This window comes from Simochromis diagramma, unplaced genomic scaffold (genome assembly GCF_900408965.1).
Source record: "Simochromis diagramma unplaced genomic scaffold, fSimDia1.1 OVJJ01000301.1, whole genome shotgun sequence".
Lineage (NCBI taxonomy): Eukaryota > Metazoa > Chordata > Actinopteri > Cichliformes > Cichlidae > Simochromis > Simochromis diagramma.
In genome coordinates, this window is record NW_024387025.1 from 25,802 (window position 1) to 35,961 (window position 10,160).

A 10,160-nucleotide genomic window follows, 5' to 3' on the forward strand; every position below is an offset into this window, starting at 1 on the left:
AAGAACAGCACATCAAGAAGGCCCTAAGTAAATGTGGTTATCCCACCTGGACTTTTGTCAAAGCTGGAAAGACACCTAAAGAAAGCTCCAGCCGATCCAGGAGAGAAGGACAACCGCTGCCCAAGCAAAAACCTGCAGTGATCCCATATGTGTCAGGAGTATCGGAACAGTTGAGACGCATTTTTTTCTAAACACCGGGTCTCTGTGGCTTTTAAACCCCAAAACACACTGCGCCAAAAATTGGTCCACCCCAAGGATAGAGTCCCCCAACCAGTGTTGGGTGTAATGTGTTACTGTGTAATTAAATTACTTTTCCACTGAAAAAGTAGAGTAACTAATTACTGTTCATTTTTAGGTATTTTAAGTTCAGTCTATTGTGCATTTGTCAACTCAACACAATCTGAATAAAAACTGAACACTAAAAGTTAATTTAGTAGAGTAAAAACTAAACATTGTACAATACAAAGATAATGAATAGCTGTTTAAACACCAGAAAACTGGCTAAAAGACATTTCCCAGTGTTTCTATAACTTATTTTGTCAGAGAAAAGGGAAACAAGATTTCCCTCGAAACTTCTCACACCACAAATGCATGGTTCACTTCCTTTTTATACATAATTAGCATATCTTAAACACTTTAAACACACAACTTCTGTTTCCGTCCAGGCTCACTTACTGTTACTGGGTGTATTTACTGTATGTCATCATACAGTAAATACATGTTAAAGCTTCTGCTTTTTTCTTTTAGGCATGCTATTAATTTTTGCAAAACCAATAAATTTTCTGTTGCTTTGCACAGCTGGCTGCATTCACCAATCCACACAGCAGGTGAATCCACTTGGCTAAGAGGTGAGTGGTTAAGAGGTGGCCATTTGGGGGCCAGCCTTAGTAGTATGCTTTGATTTGTGCTTTGATCGCAAGTGGCTACTACTAGTAAGTAGTTTGTGCCTTCTGTTAGTAGAAGTGCTTTTCTTTGGACTAAACAAATATGTGTGATGCCATAACCATGGTGGTTTCTGACCATGTGTATGCCTTTGCTTTACCATCTTCTAACATGACTTTCAGGAAAGCAATGCACCGTGTCACAAAGCAAAAGCTGTCTCGGGCTGGTGCCATAAAACATCTCATTGAACACCTTTAAGATGTGATGAAACTGGAACTACAGTAACTTGTAAAACATAGGTCATTGTAAATTTCAACAATTTAAACATGGATGCATAAAATGCATTAAAAAAAAGACATTAAACATGCTGTCACCAAGAAGTTTGTTGAAAGATTTTAGATGTAAATTCTTGTTACGGCCAGCGGTCTATTTCCTTCAAACAAATCATTTTATGCAAGTTGGGTTTGGCTGCTGAAATTCCATCATTACTGATTATCTGTTGCAGATTTTTCTTTCTCTCCGTTATATTTTATTCTGTCTCTTGTCTGTGTCTATTAACGCTTCACTTTTTCAATGTGTGTACCAGATTACAGTGTGTACCAGAGGAATTCACTGTATTGATGATTTCCTCTCACAGTCTGTACCCTGTTTGATGCTAAAGAAAAAGAAATAATGATTGACTTTTCATCTATTTGTGACTTAAAAAATATCAAGCAAATCGTCTTTCAACTCTGTGATAGTTTGTGATGATTTAATGTGTATTTCTTTATGGAATTTAACTCCTTGACACTTCTGAAAATGGACCCATACTGTTGGTTCTGTCTCCTGCATCGGAGTATGTAATGAGACTGGGATTTTGTTCAATTCTTGCAAGGTCATAAATTACATATTGTTATAATTACACAAAATCTGTTCCAAACCCTAAACAGTCCCTGACTACTAGGACCTCCAAGCCTGTGGTCAGCTCTTGCATTGGGGGGGTGCAGAACAGAGAGTGTGACGCATTTGAAGGCGGAACTACATTGCTGAGAGAAGATAGAAGTTTCTGGTTTGCAAGTGAAGACGGAAAAGAGGGAGCATTAAATATGAAAGTCGGTCACACTTTGAGCTGCTTCATCTTCCTCAGTGAGTAAATTTTCCTGTTTCTCAGATTTTCTCTGTGTTAGTTGTTTTCTTTTTTTATTTGGAGTTCATTGGTAAATTTTGTTCATTGTTGAACAGTTTCCATCTATCTCCTGTGGTTAAGCATGTTGTTCAGATTCAAAAATACACTTACACTGCAGTTTACTGAAAACACGTTAACTCCTTAATATAAACCTGTGTGGAATTTACACAAGCATCTTTTAGCACAACCACAGTTTGCAGCTTATTTTTTGTCAGTTTCCTCCCACTTTGCTCCCTAGAAATAATCTTTATAATATATGAAGATGTTTTTCTTCCATACTATTTCAAAAAGTGCAGTTTAACTTGTACAACCACTTAAACTGCACTGTTTCTTCATAACAAACCAGAGAAAAGAGTCTTAAAAGAGACCTCGGCTAAGATATTTATAAGCAGTTAAATGATACCATAATTTTCAAAACTACCCAGAAAGTTGGTTCCTCCTCCTTTTTCTTCCGTTTAGAAAATGTTTACAAAGCAACAATCTTTTTTTGCATGCATATTTATCAACACCAAGGGGAATAACATCGCTCAAGTGTTAAACTTAGAACTTGAAGTGCTAACCAACAGTTTAAAAAATGTCATTTGACAAAGAAACGCACTAAAAGGAAATTAAGATGTCATCCCAGACCAATAAATTAAATCCATTTTCTCTCTTGCCGGATCTTAATTAAATCTTCCTCAGCAGATGGTTTGTGTACATGTCAGGAAGAATCAGGAAGTTCATCTCTTTTGAATTTGACGAACATAAAACGTATTGCTGTATTTTACAGGAATATAGTGAGTCTATAATATTTATCATTTTCACGGGCCTGCATGGAACCATTGGCCTCGCCAACGCAGAAAGTTCCATCCATACAGGTAAGTGAAAACATCACAAGCGAATGCAGATTTGTAATCCCTTGAAGGAGAATGCTCGTGTGTGTCTCTTAAGACTCATTGGATTACCAAATGACAAAGTGTGATTTGTCACTCCAGAGATCACGTTAATGCTCTAGAGTCCTCTGACGCTGTGCATTGTGCTTGGTGATCATGGAAAACCCATTCCATGAAGCTCTGTACACACTGTTCTTGAGCTAATCTGAAGGCCACATGAAGTTTGGCGGTCTATAGCCAATGACTGAACAGAAAGTTGGCAAGCTCCGGGCACTATGCACCTCAGCATCTGCTGATCCCACTCTGTGATTTTACCTGGCCTTTCACTTTGTGGCTGAGTTGCTGTCGCTCCTGATAGCTTCCCGTTTGTTATACTAACACTAACAGCTGACTGTGGAAAATTTAGTAGTGAAGAAATTTCATGATTGGATTTGTGACACAGGTGGCATCCTTTCACGATACCATGCTGGAATTCACTGAGCTCCTGAGAGTGACCCTTACTTTCACAAATGTTTATAGCAGCAGTCTGTTTGCCTGGGCGCTTAATTTTATATGTCTGTGGCAATGGAACACCTGAATTCAATGATTTGGATGGGTGAGTGAATACTTTTGGGAATATAGTGTATATTAATGCCTAATGAGGGAAAAGAATAAGCAGGTGGGAACACAAGTGGAATTATCAGGGAACAGTGGACTAAGGAAGAAAAAGTAAATATAGAGCACAAGAGATAGAAGACTACCAAACTAAAAAAGAAAATAAATACACTGAGAAAAACCCATATAACACAGAGACAGGATCCAATAAAAAAAACACTAAGGAGACTGGTGTCAAACAAATACAAGAACAGAACCCAGAAGATATTTTACATAGAAGATACGATAAATAATAAAATTTAAAAGGAATTAAATCTAAAGATAACTAATGAAAAAAACAAACTAAGAAGCATAGGAGGATATTTAATATAAATTAGTGCTGTCAGCGTTAATCTCGTTAAAATGACGTTAACGCTATAACTGCATTAAGGCAGCAAATCTTCGTTAGCAAGTTAACGGGAATCGCCCTGTGAGAGGGCTGCACGCCGTCAACGCGTTGGCGCGATTAGCTCGTTAACATGTTTATGCCGTGCAGCCCCCAGTGTGTATGCTAGAAAAGTGCTTGAAGCACAGAATAAAGTGCTGTATGAATATGGGTGAATTTGGCTTGCAGTAAAAAGCCTTTGTCTTTTTTGTCTTTCAGGGATGGACTGCAGTAATTCCCAGTGTGTTGACCCCTGTCATAACTACACTGTACTGAATGATGACTGGCGTTCAACGAATAACACAGATATTCAGGTCCTACACTGTGATAAAAACATTGACTGGCAAGGTTGGTATCGCCTGTTTCTGGGGGAATCCGGTGCTCATATTCCAGAGAGGTGTCTAGACCCCAACAGGTGTGGAACTCATGCTCCACTGTGGATAACACAACCTCATCCCACACAGTCGGGTGAAATTCTAACTCGCACTGTGTGCAGTTCTTGGGAAGGCAACTGCTGCAAATTTGAGTCACACATCATCCATGTCAAACACTGCTATGGAAACTACTATGTTTACAAACTTGTGAAGCCAGCCACATGCCAGCTTGCATACTGTGCAGGTATTGTTCTGCTTTAAATAAGATTGCACTGTAAAAAATAATTTCTACCTTGTCCTTAAATTCTGCTGTTTATAACAAAAATGATTTCAACACTAACGCAGTAATATCTTTTTATTTATTGTAAACAGAGGTGAACATAACAGATCCTGGAGTTCCTTTTACCACACCTGCTCCAACACCAAAGGTCTCGTCACCCTATCAGGTCCATATCAATGTTACAACAGCAGTGGATAACAGCACAGCAGTTGAGGGGGAGGTCCGCCTGGTTAATGGAGGTAATGACTCCTGCTCTGGCAGAGTGGAGATCTTCCATGGTGGACAGTGGGGGGCAGTGTGTGATGATGCCTGGAGCCTAGGGGAAGCGCAGGTGGTGTGTAGACAGTTGGGCTGTGGCAGGCTCCTCTCCATACCAACAAATGCAGAATTTGAACAGGGCAAAAGACACATCTGGTTGGACAATGTCACATGCTCAGGCAGCGAAACACAGCTCTCTGAGTGCCATCACTCAGGGTTTGGATCCCACAACTGCAGCCACCATGAGGATGCTGGTGTCATCTGTGAAGGTAAATTTGTGCAGCTGGAGGTCTGTTTTACGGTCTGTCTATGGTATGTTTAGTCGAGAGGTTTGCAATCACTAACAATTATAGAAATATTATATTTTTGAATTTTACGGTATTATAACCACATGATTTTAACATAAAATATTTTGTCTTTTCATCATGAATTATTAGAAATAAAGTCTATATTTTTAATCTTTTGACTCTTTTGAGATGACGTCCCCAGCAGCTAATAATCACTCTAAAGACGCTCTCTATAATGACTTCAGCCATTTGAGAGGTGCATGAGTCTCTTTTCAGGACAAATTCATTCATATGCATGTGCTTAATCCTAGTAAGACGGAACAAAACAGAATTTGAAAAAGACCATTACTAATCACAAATTTGGTTGTACATTATAGTTTCTCTCTTGGTCTTCTCTCAATGAGCTTCATGATGTAGTCACCTGAAATGGGTTTCACTTCACAGGTGTTCCTTGTCAGGGTTATTGGTGGAATTTCTTGCCTTCTTAATGTGTTTGAACCCATCAGTTGTATTGTGCAGAAGTCAAGTTGGTACAGAGCTGAAGCCCTATTTGACAACTGTTAGAATTCATATTATGGCAAGAACCAATCAGCCAAGTAAAGAGAAACGACAGTCCATCAGTACTGAAGGTTAGTCAGCCTGGAAAATTGCTAAAACTTTAAATGTGTCCACAAGTGCAGTCTCAAAAACCATCAAGCACTATGACAAAACTGACTCATGTGAGGACCGCCCCAGGAAAGGATGATAGTCATCTGAGTCACCAGCCTCAGAAATCACAAGTTAACAGCACCTCAGTTTAGAGCCCAGATAAATGCCACACAGAGTTCCAGCAGGACAATGACACCAAAGACACTTCCAGACTGTGTAAGGACTATTTAAAGGAGGAGAGTGATGGAGTGCTGCGCCAGATGGCCTGGTCTCCAGTCACCTGACCTGGTCTCCAGTCACCTGACCTAAACCCAATCAAGATGGTTTGGGATGAGATGGACCGCAGAGTGAAGGCAACAGGACCAACAAGTGCTCAGCATCTCTAGGAACTCCTTCAAGACTCAATGAAGCTCATGGAGAGAATGTCAAAAGTGTGCAAAGCAGTAATCAATGCACAGGGTGGCTATTTTGAAGAATCTCAAATATTAAACCTGTCTTGAGTTATTTGACACTTTTTATTTACTACATAATTCCCTATGTGTTCATTCATAGTTTTAATGCCTTCAGTGAGAATCTACAATGTAAATGGTTACGTGAAAAAACACTAAATAAGGTGTGTCCAAACTGTTGACTGGTAGTGTGGCTACTCCTGTTTAATGGTTTACTGTCACGTTTCTCTTATTAGCTAACAAAACTGAAATTGTGTTTGCTCAGCAAGCATCATCTATTAGATGTTTCCAACAGGTAAGCTAAGATAAACATTAACATAAACATTACTGTTGTGGGCAAAAGACCTGCAACTGACAAATAAAGGCTATCTCATCTCATCTCATCTCAAATATTAACATACAATTTACTGTAGAAACATTAAGAAAACCATTACTGCACAGACATTAACATAAACAAGGTATCAATGCAACGCACTCTCTAAAACTGATCTATTCAGAGTAGATGTCACAGGTGCTGCCATGCACTGTAGTAGTGTTGCCGTGGAAGGAAAGCTCCACTGTGTACAGTCTGCATTTAACTGCATTTTTTTTTTAAATGTCTTTTTCCAATTTCTTCTGTCCTCCTGGTCGTGCTACGTTCTTCTTCATTAGTATTGAGTACAGTGTTGGCAGACGAGAGGTGATACTGCCCCGTAGCTTCCTGTAATGTATTACAGTTACAAAAACACATTTAGGTGGTTTTAAAATATGACGCATCAACAATAAAATTTAACATCAATGAATTTTTATAGTCAACGTCATTGATTATGTCAACGAATCGTTGGAGCCCTGCCTGTTATGAGTGTAGCCTATTGGCCAAGTATTCATACTGATGTAGATGAGACCTTGCTTTCTTTTTTCATAATACAGTATGTATTGAAAAATCAAGACTATGCAACTTAAAGTACACCCAGAAAATCAATATAAACTGAGAATACTGCTAACAGGACCATTGCATAAACTCCTAACACCTTATAGCAATATGCAAATAGTGTTTACTATAAATACACAGAGTATTTAAACTTAAGAGGGTCAGTTTCCTGATATTACAATGAAAATAAGAAATATACCACATTAAAGTCCTTTTTTTGTTGTTTAACTGAAATTTCAATGAATTAAGATAAGATAAGATAAGATAAGATAAGATAAGATAAGATAGAACTTTATTAATCCCTCGGGTGGGTTCCTCTGGGAAATTCGATTTCCAAAAAGCACAGCACCGACAGAAGTTACAGAGTTACAGAATATTATATATATATACACACACACACACATACACACACATATATAAATACAGAGACAAATATAAATAAAATATACGAAGGGGATAAATAGAATAAATAGGAATAAAAATAAAAATACAAGTGAATTGCACATTTCAAGTATTGAGGTCTATTGCACCATTGACTATTTACAAAAAGTAAACTCCATGCACAGTCCATGCCTGTTCCCACCCAGGTCCCCACATCACTCACAGATTGCTCTCCAGGAGGAAGGTGTCCTCTCACATCACAAGTAAAGGGATTTGAAAGTGGTCTTAGGAAATCCAAAGGTTAGGTTTAGGGCCAGAAGAAAATGGGGGTTGAAGTTAGGGCCCAATGTCCAAATAGGGCTCTAGGCGGTTAGGTTTAGGGCCGGAATGAGATCCCTGCATGGGGTTAAAAGAGGTTAAGGTTAGGGAAGGCTTCAGGGCCAGGAGTTTACAATGGGATGGTCATAAAAGGGCCTATACCAGTAAAAAGTGTAGAAAACACAGGGGTAAAAGGAAGGGGAAAATTCCCTTAATTAGAGTTATATCACCCTCTAGTGGGTTGTATTGGGGTTACACTCTCAAATAATGGCAACTGAATTACTATCTTATTATAAGCCGGCAAACCGATATAACAGAAGATGAATGATGCAGCCTGAATATGTAGCTGGGGATCGACTTAGCTGTCACTTCGTGGATTTGGCAGTAGGCAATTTATGGATTTGAGTAATAGTTTTTACCACGACTACTGAAATATATGTAATTGTTCATTGGGAAGAAGACATTTCACATTTAAAGTATTAATGCTATTATTATTATGCATGTCATATAAACAAAGACTGGTTCACAGTTTAGATTATTTCTTTCTTTCTTTTTTTCCCTCTCTCTCATCCAGGCTCTCACCCAGATTTCTCCCTGCTTTTGGTTGTTATAATTGTGGTCATGGTAGTACTAATGCTGTTCTCTGTTCTGATGTTGATCTACAAAAGGAGGACCAAGACCTCTCTTGGTGAGTAAACTTCTACCACTATCTGCACCTTTAACAGTTATTCAAATTATTTATCTTCAGACCTTTTATCCAACAGGATAGACACCAACTTCACTCACACTTAATTTAATCTAATGATGTAAAATATCAATATCTTTTTTCTAGATATCAGACCACAACCAGACTGAGGTGACTCGTCTGTATTTGCTTTACTATTACTCTGTAACAAAACAAAGCACAGTGTGAATTTGTAGCTCAGAAAAAGTCAGGCTTTTGCTTTTTATTTAGTAAATACAGATGTTCTCTCACCTAATGGAACAAATGGTTTCCACAATTAACATTCAAATTCACTTTCCTAATTGGTGATTTATACCAAGAATGTATCAGATGTCTTTGTGTAGTTTGAACATTAACAATCTGTCAGAGGCACATGAATGAATGATAAGAGGCAGGTCAAGTTTGGAGGAACACCCCTTTTAATCAGCATCTACATGACAAAGGATAACAAAAAAGAATTTCATCTCTCGAGGACAGAGGGTAAGCTCACTACATGAATCATCCATTACTCACAATCCCCTGTAATTACAGTATGTCAAGAATGGATGGTTATGTCTCTAAATGCATGGAGTGATCTCTGTGGGAAAAGATGGCATCACATCAGAATTATCTAGCCACAGTGCAAATTATTTGATCCCCTGTTAAATTTGTAGGTTTGTTCACTTCCAAAGAAATGAACAGTCTCTAAAGTCATTTTATGGCAGTTTCAGTTTATTGAAGATCAACCAAAAATCTAGAAAAAAAACCCTACAAATTACATAAAATCACATAAATTATAAACACTTATCAGGATGAATTTTGCCCCACTCCCAGTTGATCCCAATAGCCTTCAGTTTATTAACAAACTCCTGTGAAGTTTTGGGCTGATACACTATCTTTCTAGTTATTATCCTTACCCCATGAGGATAGTTGCACTGAGAATGATTGATGGTCATTTTATATTGCTTCCATTTCCAACAGTGCACCAATTGCACCAACAGTGGTGAACTTCTCACCAAGCTTCTTGCTGATGGTCTTGTAGCCATTCCAGCTGTGTTCAGGTCTGCCGTGTTATTCCTGACATCCTTTGACAGCTCTTTGGTCTTACCCATGGTGATGGAGAGACTGGAATGAACAAAAGTATTAAAAATCCACAAAAGCTATTATTTAACACACCCAGATGAACTTCTAATTGCATTCATATTTATGTCCATGACACACAAGCACATACCTCTGCGTGAATCCCCTGTTACTCTGAAGATTACCCACAGTCCTTTGCAATTCCTAGCCAATGTAGGGTGACATTTGAGACAGTAGGTGGTAGCATTGGCCCATTAACGTTAATCTTTTTGTGCAACCGCAGACACACGATTCCTTAGTATCTCTTAAAAGGGGCCTTACAGCTGTTATAAATTTTTTATAGTTTTTAGTGCTTTTCTACTCTACCGGAGCACTCAAACCATCAGCTTTGGCAAGGGATATGTGTCATGCAGACTGGAGCAGCCAGGGATTGAACCACCAATCCTCCAATTGTTAGACCTGCTCTGTCTCCTGAACTACAGCCACCTGTGTTATTTTCTATTTTTCTTTTCTTTTTTTTTCATTTGAATATTAA

At 38.5% G+C, this 10,160-nt stretch overlaps 1 protein-coding gene across 1 annotated transcript; it reads left to right on the forward strand.

The window, feature by feature from the left end:
• The first annotated feature begins 1,443 nt into the window (after window positions 1-1,443).
• Window positions 1,444-8,635, forward strand: LOC120739431 (scavenger receptor cysteine-rich type 1 protein M130-like). The gene is made up of 5 exons (XM_040041168.1): window positions 1,444-2,007; window positions 2,854-2,904; window positions 4,157-4,555; window positions 4,684-5,118; window positions 8,417-8,635. The coding sequence occupies exons 1-5, from the start codon at window positions 1,968-1,970 to the stop codon at window positions 8,536-8,538; spliced, it is 1,047 nt and encodes a 348-aa protein (XP_039897102.1). The 5' UTR covers window positions 1,444-1,967; the 3' UTR covers window positions 8,539-8,635.
• Window positions 8,636-10,160: the final 1,525 nt, after the last annotated feature.